This window comes from Labeo rohita, chromosome 16 (genome assembly GCF_022985175.1).
Source record: "Labeo rohita strain BAU-BD-2019 chromosome 16, IGBB_LRoh.1.0, whole genome shotgun sequence".
Classification (NCBI taxonomy): Eukaryota; Metazoa; Chordata; class Actinopteri; order Cypriniformes; family Cyprinidae; genus Labeo; species Labeo rohita.
The window spans coordinates 25,423,222-25,439,741 of NC_066884.1; the positions used below are offsets into that span (position 1 = coordinate 25,423,222).

Consider the following 16,520-nt stretch of genomic DNA (forward strand, 5'->3'; position numbering starts at 1 on the left):
AGAATGTTAAGATATATAAAAACGGTATGTATTTGGGACTAACTGTGACTTCACATCTTAAAAAAATTACTGACTTCATATTTTACATAGATTTAGGACTAAAATAATTTTCCAAAATTAGTTTTTTACATCCGACACATTCAAATACATTTTCACTATCTGAAAAGAAGTGAAAAGGTCTTGATGTTGCATTAAATATCTTTATTAACATTCCATTTGGAACCCACATGAAAATGTCTAAAACTTGACAAATTTAGATGCAAATCCACTGCTTGGAAAGTGTTTTAGAAGCATTAAAACAACCTTAACATTATGTTTCATCTTAGAAATCTAAATCAGTTATTGTGGTACAAGTGAAATCCAACAAAATTCTTCTTTTTCAGTGTACCTAACACATTCCACACATAACTGAACATTATTATTCTATTTTTAATGCAATTTTCTTAGCGTCATTTATGAATGACAATGTCCCATAGAGGGCTAACTTGACTGCTCCTTTGCACTGTACAAATAAAATTAAAAGGTGTTTTTTTTTTTATGATGCATTAATTGAATAATAATTAAAGAAAAAAAAGACAGCCAACTTTATTTGTTTATTCTTAAATAATAATAATGTCATTATTCCAAAGCTTTCAGACTAAATAACACATTTTAATAACCAAAAGAACATGTAGTACTTTTCTGCGTGTATATTTATTTAATTATTTGTTTATTTATTTATTTGCTTGCATATATTTCTTAAGTGAACAGACTCTTGGTGTCCGCTAGGAGGCTTGACTAACAAGGCATTTGCCTGGACGCAAACATTTATGGCGTAAACTGTAAAAATTAGATGAAACGATGCTTTAAAGGACACGAATCGTTGCTGTCGGAGGATTCGGCGTTTGATGGGTGAGACTGAGTCGATATGCTCATATAAACTCTGCAAACTTCTGTAAAAATGACGGAAAAACAAACAAACACTTGGACGAGCTAGGCTAAGCTAAGCTAACACGGGCTGGCCGTATTATTTCGTCTCGCCATTTGTGTTTTGGCATAGAAGTGTTTGTATGCTGCACAAAATAATAATTATACGTAAATAGATTCATCTGTGCGTTTCAAACAGTGTATTTAGTGTAAAAGGGGCGGACAGAATGGTTTTCCTTTAATCGTAAACAGTCCGTTAGCCGTCATTAGCATGTTAGCTGGGCTCCGCGCTGCGTGCTAAATAATAAATAATCCAAACGCTGTCAGGGGCTTCACAACAACGCTCGTTTTCGTGTTAAGATGCGCTAATAGCACAGTTTTTTTCCGTTTTAGTTACATATTATCAATTACATATGTAGTTGGCAAACATTAGCGCTGATAGTGTCAGTTTTGGTGGGGGTGATTATAAGGAACAGATTTGGGCTGCGTCCCAAAACCTAGTGAGCTGCCTACCTAGGCAGCATTTTTGGGCAATATGGGCGTGTTCGAAGTTTCGAACCTAGTGAGCTACCTATTTAGACTGCTTTGTAGATCATAACATACTGATATTAAAATCTTCGAACACTCTCATGGTTCCCCAGTGTGCTGTCTAGGTAGTCATTTTCTTAAGTTTTTGACACACAGCCTTAGACATCGGCCTGGATCTGCAGCAGGATTAATAGAGCAGTAAACAGCAGACAAAACGCCTCGTTTTCTTTCCTAATGTACACCTCGCAATATTTTTTTTTTCCATATTTTCTAAGATACTCAAGAGGAAACACATTTGAAAAGGTGGATATTGTGAGTATGGCACCAGGTTTGCTTTCTTTTCCATTCTTCACTGGAATGACCATCTTGGGGCTTTAATGATATATCCAGAAATATTACAGAAATCTTTCAGTGCACTCAGTGTATTGTGTCTAAATCCCTCTTTGTGTCCACTGTCTTTCAGTAGATAATCAACGATCAACAGTTTCCTCTCTATTGGCCAGTCTAGTGTGCATCTATGAACTCCATACCGCCCTCCACTTCTGCCGTCAGTAGCCCTGTCAGCTCCATAGATTCGCCACTGTCAGCCGTCAGCTCGTCCATCAGCTCTCCCGGCGTTCCGGGCACCCCATCCATTGGCTATGGACCCATCAGCAACTCTCAAGTGAGTCAGGAATTCAAGTTCTTCTGGACTTCTCCGTATAATAAAAAAGGCCTGTATTGGTGATCTTTTATTGTGCTTCTGATGACTTTTCTCATCACTTGTCTGTTTATCTCTTGCAGATAAACTCTTCAATGTCTGTGTCTGGGTTACATGCTGTCAGCAGCTCTGATGATGTTAAACCCCCTTTTGTCTTGAAGTCTGTCAGTGGCTCTGGGCCAATGCTGTCCCAGAAACGCATGTGCGCCATTTGTGGGGACCGTTCCTCTGGTGTGTACTAGAGCATTAAGCTTTAAGCAAGATGTTTATGTCCTCCTTTTTTTCAGTTGAAAAGGAATTTAGGTTTTTGAGAGAAACTTTCCAGGATTTTTCTCCATATAGTGGACTTCAATGAGAGCGAACAGAGTGAAGGTCATAACTGCAGTTTTAATGCAGCTTCAATGGGCTCTACACAATCCCAGCCAAGGAATAAGGGTCTTATCTAGTAAAACGATTGGTCATTTTCTAAAAAAAAAAAAAAAAAGAAAAGAAATATATATATATATATACACTTTTTAACCACAAATGCTTGTGGTTGCACTAGCTTTTTGCAATTCACGCATTATGTAATCACAATGGAAAGGTCACACGTAGGGTGACCACCTGGCAACAGATCTGTTGCGGGACATAGATGTGATTTTGCGGGATCCATGATAATTAAAAACCAACAGACTGATGAAAATGTGGGACATTTTCTCAGTATGGGACGTGCGGGACAAGGTGTGAAAATGCTGTGCGTTACAATGCAAAGCGGGACAGGTGGTCACCCTAGTCACACCTTATTCCTCGGCTGGTATTGTGTAGAGCCCTTTGAAGCTGCACTGAAACTGCATTTTTTTAATTTTGTAGAGGTAATCTTACAATTTTCACCTGAGATTCAGTGCCAGATTTCAGGGGGGTAAAAATGACTTCAGAAAGATTGCAGCAGCATTGTTATTTTTACACAGATTAGAAGGCTTATTAATAAAGTCTGTTGATTTTAGTTGCATTATGTGCCAATGGTGACTATTCAAAAATGGGGGAAAAAGCACTTTTCAAGTTTTTTTCCCTTTTAGATATTGGGTCTTATCCAACTTTCCTTTTGGAATCTTCATTTTTAAGGCTATATATAGTTTATTTCCAGAGATATTGGAATTTCAAAATGGCTTCAGGAGTTAATTGTTAAATTGTACATATTTTCGTTGGTCAAAAACCAATTTGAGTCACTTTTTAAAGAGGAAAGTTTGAAGAACAAATAATGTTGAAACTAGAAATGTGGGGAATATCTGAAGAGTAAGTAATGTTGAAATTAGACATGTATCTTATTTTCCTTTATCAAGACATTTGCAACAGGGCATGTTGTTTACAGTGAATGTTTTGAAAAATGAAATTGTTTGACACATGATTTATGTGTGCAGGGAAGCATTATGGCGTGTACAGCTGTGAAGGCTGTAAGGGTTTCTTCAAACGCACAGTCAGGAAGGACCTGAGCTACACCTGCAGGGACAACAAGGAGTGTCTGGTCGATAAACGTCAGCGTAATCGCTGCCAGTACTGCCGCTATCAGAAGTGCCTGGCCATGGGAATGAAAAGAGAGGGTGGGTACCTGTCAGCCTTCCATTAAAGATTTATCATCTATAGTATGAAGAAATTTGCAAGCTATATGTTTAGAAACATACAGTATAGGTACTGTAGGTGGAGAATGGAGTCAGGTGAAAGGCATTGTAGTAGCATTATGTAATGCAACTGGTGTTTAAATGAGTTTAATGGTACATCAGCATTATGTGACGGAAATTCAGCATTTTTTTCGTATGAGAACGTTGTGTCAGACATTGCATGTGTTAGGAGGAGCACAGTGATCGTATGGAGCTACAGTGACAGCGATGGATTGATTGGGTTTAGTTAAACAATGTAAGAACAAATAGCTTATTAGTCCACAGCTCCTGGCAGATGATGAAAAGCATGTCATATGTGGGTGGGGAACAACCAGCAGGACAAAAACTAGGGTTGGGAACCAAGAACCACTTATGATTTTTATGACATTTGGTTTCATTAACGGTGCATAAATATTTGCATTCAGTGCCTCACGCACTGAATCCTTTGTGTGGTTCATTAAGTATCTGAAGAGCTGAGAACTGTGTTATGTGGACTAAAGGTTCATGTGTGGTTACTGTTTTTTTTGACATGTGTAACTACTCACTGGTTAGTACTTACTGTATGTAAAAGGACCAATTAAATAAATAAATAAATAAAATACATTACTTAAAATAATGGTCAGTCATTAGGGATCTTAAATGGACAATTCAGATAGAGAACAGAGTGACTGAGCGATGTATAGGATAACACAATTTTAATTTAAAAATAGTACCCATGCACAACATAATTAATATTTATTTTACTTAAAGGAGAAGTCCACTTTCAGAACACAGATAATGTACTCACCCCCTTGTCAACCAAGTTGTTTATGTCTTTCTTTCTTCAGTCGTAAAGAAATTGTTTTTTGAGGAAAACAGTTCAGGATTTTTTTTTTTGGACTTCTATGGTCCCCTGAGTTTGAACTAGCGAAACTATTTGTTATTTTCATAACAATAATACAATTGATATACTTTTTAATGTTAAACACTCGTCTTGTCTTACTCTCCCTGAACTTTTTTTTTTTTTCCGGTTCATGACAGTTAGAGTATGTCGAAAAACTCCTGTCTAATGTTTTCCCTTAATTTCAAAATCATCCTATATTGCTGTTTTACCTTTTTTGTTAAGGGTGTTTGATCTTCTTTGCATGGTTACTTTGCATAGACTGGGTCAGTACTTCTGCAGCGATGTAGGATGATTTTGAAATGATTTTTGAAGTTGAGGGAGAAAATACGATTGGAGTTTTTCAACATACCCCAAAAGTCTTGAGCCAAATACACAGAGTTCAGGCAGAGCAAGACAAGACAAGCGTTTGAGATCAAAAAGTATTTAAATTGTATTTTTTTTATGAAAATAACCAATTGTTTTGCTAGATTAAGACTCTTCTTCCTCGGCTGGGATTGTTTACAACCACATTTGGGATTGTTTGAAACAGCATTTAAGCTGCATTATGGTAGTTCAAACTCGGGGCACCATATCAGGAGATATTATATGGAGAAAAATGCTGAAATGTTTTAATCAAAAAACAATTTCTTTACGACTGAAAGAAAGACATGAACATCTTGGATGACAAGGGGGTAAGTACATTATCCGTAAATTTTTGTTCTGGAAGTGGACTTTTTTTTTTTTTTTTTTTTTTTTTTTTTAATTGAATTAATATTTAACTTACTTAAAGTGTGATTGCAATTGGAATTAAATTTGTTAAATTCCAACTTATTTCTATTATTTCCATGAACATGTTGAAATGGATAGTCATTGTAATTTTGATAGAAAATCAGTAATTTTTTGATAGAAATCAGTTTTTATACAATAAAATTTATACAATAAAGATTGCAATGATTGTAAATAATAAATGTAATAGTAATAAATAAAATTGTATCTCAGAGGTAATATGGACATAAAGTTGTTCTTACATTTTCATATATAACAGAATGTAAATCTGGCCTTGAAGCCTGTCTTGACCTTTGAAAGTCATTTGGGTGGTAATTAGTTATTTTTCAATGTAACTTGGATCCAAAGCAACTTACAGTACATGGAAGCAATCTCCCCGAGAAGTGTCTGTCTTAGTGACACAATGGTGATGGTTTTTGAATCGCATCTTTTGGTTTCCATGCCAGATCATGTACCACAGCACACTGATGTGGTACAGATGGCCGAGCTGATTCCTTGACATTTATGAGTTTCCCCTCTTCTGTCCTCCTTTAGCTGTTCAGGAAGAGCGTCAGAAGAATAAGGAGCGGGATGGAGACTATGAATGCAGCAGTTCAGCCAATGAGGAGATGCCTGTGGAGAAGATCCTGGAGGCCGAGACAGCTGTAGAGCACAGATCAGACTTGCACTCTGATGCCACTGGTTCAGTGAGTATATTTACACGCCACCCATGGCTGTGTTACGCTTGTTGTTTAGAAAGTCTACAGAACAAATAATATAACTAATGGCTCATTTCCACTGAGCGGTACGGTTCAGTACAGTACGGCGTGCAATTATTTCTGTTTCCGTTGTCAGAAGTTGTCAGACGTACCAAAATAGCAACCGTAACATACCACTTTTTGGTGCTCTTCCGTTGGGGTACCTAGCACAGGAAAATGTACCAAAAGTGTGGAGCTAAGCTCACAGCACTATGTTAATTGGTTGACAAAAACGTCAGTTGTATGTGCTACAGTAGGAAAGAATGAAGCGTCTCTTTCACTTGTTCCACCATGCTGCTCATGCATGTTGGGCTTGTTTACATCAAAGTGCACAAATACAAAAAATATAATGGTGTATTTTATAATTTTATTTTTTCTCTTATTCTCTCATGAGAATGACGTTGATCGCTACTTTCCGGCATACACCTCACCTAACATGTAAGGGTGCTCTTGGCGGTAGAAACGCAAGCTGGATCAGGGTGTACTGTCCCGAATCGTACCGTACTGTACTGTAATGTAATGAACCATACCTCATGGTGTAAACGAGCCATGAGAAACCTGAACCCATTATTGGCTGAAGTATCATGTATTTTGTATAAGTTGTTTAAAGTTGATAGTGCAGTAAAAACACTGACATTTATGTTCACACTAATAATACATAATAGCATTGGTTTTGGGTCTGTACGGTCCAGTCTATAAACATTTTAAAAATATTCATAATATTTTATTAATATTTTATTTATTGAATTAACAATATAATCAAATAAAGAAAGATAAATTATATTAAAATGCTGCTGAAAACTAAAGTCGGCCCCACTTTATACTAGGTGGTCTTAACTACTGTGTACAATGCACTTATTGTGTACATGGGTTATTGATGTGACATGACATTTTCACGGTCCCACAAAATAAAAATTAATATAATTAATGTTGTTATTTAAAATGCTATATATCGTTACACATGTCTTTATCCTACATGGAACTGTTGTTAAAAAGGCTGCAGTGTTGTTTGAATTTATTTATTTATTTATTTATTTATTTTTTTGAGTCAAATTGTTCTATGGTGTGACTGTCTCAAGTAAGGTTCAGTAAATTACAACATTTATAAATTACAAAAAAACAAAACAAAACAAATATATATATATATATATATATATATATATATATAATAGCATAAAAATGTTAATACATACCTCTGGCATAATTGTAGAAGTGTCTGTTTTAGTAAATATCAATAATGGCAATGACAGAAGAGTTTCAGTAACGTACTGATTGACTAAGAGAGTGAATTTGGTTGATGAAAATTATTATTATTATTATTATTATTATTATTATTATAGTTATTATTATTAAAAAAAACGTTTATATCAAAAATAAACTTTCTTTCTCCTTTGACGTGTTCAAAATGAAACATAAATACTTTAATAACTACAATTTCTGTCCTTTAGTGTGACACACATAAAAGAACCACAGATCTCAAAATATCTTAAAAAAACAGTTGAGTATTGCAGTAGGGGAGAAAGAAATATCACTCATTTTAAAATGGTATAATTTTCACCAGTTTTGAATTGATGACAGCAAAGTTTATCTTGTTGTCAAAGTTTGTCTTGAAATTGTCCAACAAGTCATGGGGAAAAATTGTTAATTATAATTTTAAATTAAATAAATAACACTGTATGAAAAGAAGTATCTAACAATGAAGATAAATCTCTCCCATGCTATTTGATTAATAGTTTTTTATTTTATTTTATTTTCTTAATTTTTACTATGTCACGCCATAGGACAAATTTGTGGTACAGTTCAGTAAGAACGTAAAAAAAAAACAAAAAAAAAAGATCATGCATTACAAAAATAAAATTCTAATAAAAAATTATGCTGGCTATTTGTCAACTACCCACATACATTGTACTTATATTTAAAAAAAAAAAAATCTTGCATGTAATTACATCTGTAATTAATTTCTGTAAGTGCATTTATAATTACACTGTTGACCCATCCGTTACACCTTAACCCACCCTTAATACCCATACCACAAAACCTGTCCCTAACCTTAGCCCACCTCAGTATTGCAAGTTTTGCAGTATGAACACACTAAGTACGTTGTACTTTTTTTTTTCTTTTTTTTTTTTTTTTTGTAATTACATAGTAGTTAAGGCCACTTAATATAATGTGAGACTCAAAAGTTATTTTTTTAATTTGTTTTGGCCCAGCGTTTCCAAAAATTGCCCTTACTGTGTTAGTGCATCCAATCAGAGTGAGTGTTTCATCGTAGGGAAAAGAAAATGTATTGTACACTCTGACTTTTTTTTTTTTTTTTTAAGCCAAGAAATAATAAAAATGTTCTCATCTCGTATAGCCGAAGTGGAACAGTCAAAATGCTGAATCTGCAGAAACCTCACAAGCTCATACAAGTTTCCTTTTCCCCCAGAGCTTTCTGGAATACGCCATAGATTTTATTGCTTAATTTAAGATCAGAACTCACGTAAAAAATGCAATACCCTGAGCCATATACACAAATGATTACATTTTGATGTCATTGCCAGAGAGTAACCTTGATTTTTGCCAAGCTTTAAATGTAATCTGGTACAGTATGTTATTCCAGTAAACTAATATTTGGGAGTGTTCAAAATATTGGCATTCATGTAAACATGCTCATTGTCAGCAGTTGCCTTGAAATGGAAGTTTCAGAGGTTGGTTGAAAGGTTGTAAGCAATTCTTTAGCAAAGTTATGCCAAGCATTGATTGTTGCAGACTGTTGCCTGGCAAAGTCTGTTTCCTGCTGGGTAAAAAACAGCCCTTATTTAAAACGTTTTAAATGCTGGTATTCCCAGAGCTGGTGTAGAGATTAGCATCTTTTGAATTCTCAGTGTTTGGAGTTGAATATCCCCACAGACAGATTGACAAAGAATAAAGCACTTAGACTTTTATCAGTTCTCAAATTCTCTTTATGTTGTTCAGAAGTGCCAGAGGCATTTGCGCTAACTCTTTCCTCCACTGACTCTGTAACTTCTCTGTTCTCCAGCCCAATGATCCAGTGACTAACATCTGCCAGGCTGCAGACAAACAGCTGTTCACTCTGGTGGAGTGGGCCAAGAGAATCCCTCACTTCTCTGAGTTGCCCCTGGATGACCAAGTCATTCTGCTCAGGGCTGGTATGAGCATTTGACATTCTTACACTCACTTGTCGCTGTTCATTTGTTTTATATTGAGATAAATGTACACGAAAGAATTTTACTATATGCATGTGATATTTTTCTAACAGGATGGAATGAGCTCTTGATCGCTGCCTTCTCTCATCGCTCCATCAGCGTGAAGGATGAGATTCTGTTGGCCACAGGTCTACATGTGCCCAGAGACAGCCCTCACAACTTGGGCGTGGAGGCCTTTTTTGACAGGTCACCCTGAACTCTGTTTGCAACTCTGTAATAATATAGTCGTTTTAGAGGCTTAACGTGTTCATAATGTCTGTGTAGGGAGAGTGCACACAGTGCAGAGGTGGGAGCCTTATTCGACAGGTAATACCTGCTTCATTTGTGTTTACTTCATACCTGTGTAGATGTTTTTTGGTATAGAAACGCTCCCTATAATTCTGTCTGAGATGCAGTTTTCAGAATGGTTATTAGTCTCATTTTTTACACGTCTGCAGGGTGCTGACTGAGCTGGTTTGTAAGATGCGTGATATGCAAATGGACAAAACTGAACTTGGCTGTCTGCGTGCCATAGTTCTGTTTAACCCAGGTAAGCATTTTTTTGGGTTTATCTAAAAAAGTTTTGAGAAGTCAAAAGTCAATAACAGTTTGATCGATATTTCTTAATTGAATTTTTTTTTTGATGATTGGTTGATTGTAATTTTTCAAGGGGTAGTTCACATTAAAAAAAAAGATTGATAAAGTGATTGAAAAATCAATTGAAAAAGATTGATTACTCACCCTTATGTTGTTCCAGGCATGTTTGACATACTTTCTTTTGCAGAACACAAAAGGAAGATATTTTTTAAAGGGGACATCGGATGCAAACTTCACTTTTACATGGTGCTTGCATATAAATCTGTCTTAGTGGTGTGTGGACACAACCACCCTACAGTGATTAAAATCCATTCACTCTCTTTTTTTATACACAAAAAATGGAATAGAGGGGTGGGGTGACAGAGTTCATTATCATTAAAGAGACATGCACTGAAATGGGTCACTGTGAACAGAGCTGTTTTTAACAAGGTAAAAAGGGTGTTGTTTTACACAACCATTGAGGAATTTTAACCAAAGTGTTTGCAGACATTTAATGTAGACCCCAAAAATTCATACCAGCTTGTGGAAAATGGGCATCCAATGTCCCCTTTAAAACATTTCTGTTTTTTTGTCCATACAGTGAATAGGGAAAGTTAATGGGGTCCAGTGTTGTTTTCGACCCAACTAACACTCATTGTACACAAACAATCAAAAGTTTTTTAAAGAAGTCTCTTCTGCTCACCAAGCATGTATTCATTTGATCCAAAATACAGCAAAAACAGTAACATTTTCAAATATTTGTATTATATTGTATTTATATTAATAACAGTTTTCTGTTTTAAATATATATTTTCAAATGTAATTTATTTTCTATGATCAAAGCTGAATTTTCAGCATCATTACTACAGTCTTCAGTATCACATGATCCTTTAGAAATCATTCTAATATGCTTTTTTTAATTATTATTATTTTTAATATTTAAAACTGTCGAGTACATTTTTTTTTCAGGATTCTTCGATGAATAGAAAGATCCAAAGATCAGCGTTTATGTAAAAAAAAAAAAAAAAAAAAACTTTTGTAACATTATGAACTATAACAAAAGCTTGGAGTCAGTATAATTTTTTTTTTTTTTTTTTTTTTTTTTTTGGGAAGAAATGGTAGAAATTAATACTTTCGTTTAGCAAGGATGCTTTAGATTGATCAAATGTGATGATAAAGCCATTTATAATGTTACAAAAGATTTGTATTTCAGATAAATGCTGTTGTTCTGAATATTCTATTCATTAAAGAAACCTGAAAAAATTCTATTCAGCTGTTTTCAGTGTAAAAATAATGTTGTTTTTTTATTTTTTAAAGTAGCAAATCAGAATATTAGAATGATTTCTTAAGGATCATATGACTGGAGTAATGATGCTAAAAATGTAGCTGAATTGATTTGAAATCACAGGAATAAATTACATTTTAAAATATATTCAAACAGAAAAGTTATTTTAAATGGTCAAACATATTCCAAATTGTACTGTTTTTACTGTACTTTGGATCAAATAAATGCAGGCTTGGTGAGCAGACTTCTTTAAAAAATGTAAAAATTATACTGTTCAATTTTGACTGATTAGTGTATGTACAAAAAAAGGTTAAACGTTCAAAATATCAGCTGGGTTGGAACAACATGATATACATATGGACATACATATATACAGGTGCATCTCAATAAATTAGAATGTCATGGAAAAGTTCATTTATTTCAGTAATTCAGCTCAAATTGTGAAACTTGTGAATTAAATAAATTCAGTGCACACAGACTGAAGTTTTTTAAAATGACTGGTTCTTTTAATTGTGATGATTTTGGCTCACCTATAACAAAAACCCACCAATTCACTCAACAAATTAGAATATGTTGACATGCCAATCAGCTCATCATCTCAAAACACCTGCAAAGGTTTCCTGAGCCTTCAAAATCGTCGCTCAGTTTGGTTCATGGGGAAGACTGCTGATCTGGCAGTTGTCCAGAAGACAGTCATTGACACCCTTCACAAGGAGGGTAAGCTACAAACACTTATTGCCAAAGAAGCTGGCTGTTCACAGAGTGCTGTATCCAAACATGTTAACAGAAAGTTGAGTGGAAGGAAAAAGTGTGGAAGAAAAAGATGCACAACCAAAGTGGTCGAAAGTCCTCTTTTCATATGAGAACAAGTTTTGTATTTCATTTGGAATGGTTTCCATAGATTCTCTATGGGGTTCAGGTCCGGTGAGTTTTCTGGTCAGTCAAGCACACCAACACCATGGTCATTTAACCCCCTTTTGGTATTGTCAAGAGGAAAATGAGAAACAAGAAAGCAAAAAATGCAGATGAGCTGAAGGCCACTGTCAAAGAAACCTGGGCTTCCATACCAGCTCAGCAGTGCCACAGACTGATCACCTCCATGCCACGCCAAATTAAAGCAAAAGGAGCCCCTACCAAGTATTGAGTACATATATAGTAAATGAACATACTTTTAATAATTAAATTGGTCTTATGAAGTATTCTAATTTCTTGAGATAGAGAATTGGTGGGTTTTTATTAAATGTGAGCCAAAATCATCACAATTAAAAGAACCAAAGACTTCACTCTGTGTGCATTGAATTTAGTTAAAACACGAGTTTCACGATTTGAGTTGAACTACTGAAATAAATGAACGTTTCCACAGCATTTATTGAGCTGCACCTGTATGTATGTATGTGTGTATATATATATATATATATATATAGCCCGTTACTTTAAACTCATGGTGTATATAAAGAGTTTTAATGGCATTTTGACAGCATGTGTTATGCACATCTTTGACATCAAAACTGGAGAAAAACCCAAAGAATGGTGTATGTTTGTGCTGAATATTTCCAATATTTCTTAGATGCCAAAGGTCTGACAAGCAGCAGTGAGGTGGAACTTCTCAGAGAAAAGGTGTACGCGTCCCTGGAGTCCTATTGCAAACAGAAATACCCAGATCAGCAGGGGAGGTGAGTGTTTTGTACCACCACAAATTCCTAAAAGCCTGCATAGTATTTCAGCGACAAAACCTGAGTTTTATTCACCAAGCATCCACAAGTCAGTTTAAGCAGGTGCTGTAATATTTCACATACAAAGAAATGCTATCGGGCACAGTTCATTCTTTGTCATTCTTTGTTTCGCTGAGCCTCAGAATGAAATTTATGTTGTGAATCTAAATGTACTACATGTGAATGATCTCTTTTATGATTTACTGAAATTTTTGTATGTGAAGTCCTCAAGTAGACAGCACACTGACATTCATAAAAGTCATAAGCAGTCAGATGTTTTCATCTCATAAAGATGTGGGAGGTGCCAAAAAATCGGCTTGCTTGCCTACTCACAGGTTTGCCAAGCTCCTCCTCCGACTTCCTGCGTTGCGTTCCATTGGCCTTAAGTGTCTGGAGCATCTTTTCTTCTTTAAACTGATTGGAGACACCCCCATTGACACTTTCCTAATGGAGATGCTGGAGTCGCCCCACTAGCTGCGTCAGAGGAAGTTTGGGAGACAGGGTTTTTCTACCCTAGGTCCTGGAGATAACTGTGACTGCACTTTTTCTTCCCAGGGGAATTACAGCGATTGGTCAGCCTCTGGTATGGGGGTATTTCTTTACTTTCTTTTTTTTTTTTTTTTTTTTTTTTTTTTTTTTTTTTTTTGTTCAGATATTTCTTTTCGTTTTCTCTTGACTATCTCTTAAGTGCACCATAGAGTCTAGAGACCCAAAACTTGCCATGAAAAAATTGTTGGTGCTACATTTCAACAGTAAGCTAATTCTTATATATATAATATATATCTTATATATATATATCTCAGAGATTGCGTTAACTGAAAATTTTCTGTCATTGACAGAATTTGAACAGTGACGGAAAAATCTGAAGTCCGTCCGTCCTTTTGACAGATTACACTGAGGGTGATCGATTGTAAATTGTAACTGCAATCCCACCTCTGTCCAGTTGGTGGCGAGTGCGCTCCAGTCTGGCAGCAGAGCAGGGGATCCAGAACAACAATGAAACTGTCACAAATGTTTTCCTATGCGTTTGATTACACACAGGCGAGAAACAGAAGATACAGTGATCTATCATGCCACATTAAAGAGCGCCAAAACTGTATTTATTGCTTGAATTTCCTAATGAAATGAACAGAATATGAAATCTGAGACTTTTTCATATCAAAAATAACAAAAAGCCTAGCCTATTGCTATTTATTGGAAGGCCTAATAATGAACAGTACACACTATGTACTGTTCATTCATCAGCTGAGACACCAAAATGAGAATCTATAAAAATCGAGAAATGTATTTTGTTTTTATACCCAGCATATTTTGTTGTTTTTAAACACTACAGTGTCGTCCTGTAGGTTCATGATTAAAGATAAAAATGTGAACAAAAATAAAAGCAAGTAAATGTGTTATTCTAATTCAAATATAACAAATTATATATATATATATATATATATCTGAGGTTGCGCTAGACTTCAGCAGGGTCGTAAAAATTCTGTCATAATCTGTTATTACCCGTCATTTTAATTTTCTTTTATTTTTGTTCACATTTTAGTTTTTAAGCATGAACCTACAGGACCTCAGTGCACAGTGTTTACAAACAACAAAATACATTAGGGCTGGGTAAAAAAAATGAAATAAATCATAAAATCATCAATTTTAAAAGATTCTCATTTTAATGAACCAATATCGATTCTTAAATCACAATCGATCTCTTGGTCTATGCTGTTTTCAGTTGATGTTTGAATAGTACATAGTGCGTCTTCCTTCCAATAAATAGCAATAGGATTTGTGTTACTTTTGATATGAAACAAAGTCTAAGATTTCAAATTCAATTTCCTTAGAAAATTCAAGCAATAAATACGGTTTTGGCGCTCTTTAATGTGCCGTGATAAATCGTTGTAGCTTCTGTGTACTCGCCTGTGCGTAATCAAACACATAGGAAAACATTCGTATCCCGTGCTCTGCTGACTGGAGCGTACTCGCCACCAACTGGACAGGAGTGGGAATTACAGCTACAATTTACAATACGTCACCCTCAGTCTAATCTGTCAAAATGACGGACAGCCTTCAGATTTTTCCGTCCCTGAAAAAAAAAAAAAAATCCGTCAATGACGGAGAATTTTCGGTTAGCGCGACCTCTGAACAAGTTTTAAACTTAAAGTTTTTAAGTATGGAAGCTCCAGTTACCTGACTGGTTTAGATAAGTGGGGTTTACATTTTGATAGAACCATTTGAGGCTTTTAAAACACTGTGGATGATAAGCTTTAATTGTATGTAAGTGTGCTTCACCATCTCTTAAGTTTGGGTGCTTTCTTCCTGTACGGCTAATTTATTTTGCCTCGACCTGTAAGGACTGGTCAAGCGGGCGGATAGATGAATGAATTCATTCGGTGTTCTAGGTTAAAATTGACATTTACTTTGCTAGTGTGAGAAATCTGGCAAAGAAATCTATATGCAATGAAGCTTGAAATGATGCAAACAGAAAAAGACTAGATGTTTAATCTTCAAAAAAAAAAAAAAAAAAAAAAAAAAAAAAAAAAAAAAAAGCAATTTATGTGATATTGTGCAATGTTAAGCCTAAATCCAGAGGTGGACGTGAGGGAAATGCAAGCACTCTTTTTATTATTTCACGCACTCATTTTATTATCACATCATGAGTGCCTAACTGACATATGCTTGATATATGTTTTTTATTTAATGTTTGACAGAAAAAAAGGACAAACAAAAAGATGAATTTCTGTTTATGTCATCAGCAGTTATCGTACGAAGCAGGCCGAATTTCTTTCGTTCTCTTTTTGTTTTGCCTGAAGTGTCCTAGGCTGAAATTGTCTTAAACCTGCGTTGGTTTTACTAGTTAACTGTCAGTTAATAATACACTCTCTTCTCTTATCACATATCAGGTAACTGTATAAGAGTGGTAATTCCTTAAGTAAACTGCACTATACACACACATACACAAAAATGTCATTCCTTTTTTTTTTTTTTTTTGACCAGTGTCAGATTTTTTTTAAAACAAAATTTATATATATATATATATATATATATATATATATATATGTATATGTATATGTGTATATATATATATATATATATATATATATATGTGTATATGTATATGTGTATATATATATATATATATATATATATATATATATATATGTATGTATGTATATACATACATATATATATACATACATACATACATATATATATACATACATACATACATATATATATACATACATACATACATATATATATATATATATATATATATATATATATATATATATATATGTGTATATATATGTGTGTGTATATATATATATATATATATGTGTGTGTATATATAAATATAAACTGTTGGTGCTTCGGAATCGACATTTGATATTACATCCCTAAAAAGTGCACATGTAAAACTGCAAAAAGGAAAAGTACAGCTATCTTCAGCTTTATAGAGATACTAAATCTGAGCAGTATGAAAGTTCATTGATGTGGACTTGCTGTTTGTATTTGGAAAACCTTCCAACTTGAAATTTCTACAATTAATTTCTTCTAGTACTGTGCAGACCCTATTGTTCAGGGACATTGTGTAGCTATTGTGTAGACATAGAC

General features: G+C 34.6%; 1 protein-coding gene across 5 annotated transcripts; it reads left to right on the forward strand.

The window, feature by feature from the left end:
* Positions 1-751: 751 nt before the first annotated feature.
* Positions 752-15,456, forward strand: rxrbb (retinoid x receptor, beta b). 5 transcript variants are annotated; one of them, XM_051131528.1, is made up of 12 exons: positions 752-891; positions 1,710-1,762; positions 1,898-2,098; positions 2,218-2,365; positions 3,532-3,711; positions 5,951-6,102; positions 9,176-9,305; positions 9,416-9,548; positions 9,627-9,668; positions 9,800-9,891; positions 12,770-12,875; positions 13,250-15,456. In XM_051131528.1, the coding sequence occupies exons 3-12, from the start codon at positions 1,952-1,954 to the stop codon at positions 13,386-13,388; spliced, it is 1,269 nt and encodes a 422-aa protein (XP_050987485.1). In that variant the 5' UTR covers positions 752-891; positions 1,710-1,762; positions 1,898-1,951; the 3' UTR covers positions 13,389-15,456. The 5 variants fall into 5 exon arrangements, with proteins under 5 accessions (XP_050987485.1, XP_050987482.1, XP_050987483.1 ...); XM_051131525.1 differs by having other exon boundaries at positions 1,710-1,746; XM_051131526.1 differs by having other exon boundaries at positions 1,710-1,746; positions 1,901-2,098.
* The last annotated feature ends 1,064 nt before the right edge of the window (positions 15,457-16,520 follow it).

What these genes read in the sequence shown, in the direction of transcription:
- rxrbb (XM_051131528.1), top strand. Translation starts at nt 1,952, where the DNA reads ATGAACTCCATACCGCCCTCCACTTCTGCCGTCAGTAGCCCTGTCAGC. An exon ending in TTGTGGGGACCGTTCCTCTG is followed by an intron (nt 2,366 to 3,531) that starts GTGTGTACTAGA and finishes TTATGTGTGCAG; the next exon opens with GGAAGCATTATGGCGTGTAC. An exon ending in GTGGGAGCCTTATTCGACAG is followed by an intron (nt 9,669 to 9,799) that starts GTAATACCTGCT and finishes ACACGTCTGCAG; the next exon opens with GGTGCTGACTGAGCTGGTTT.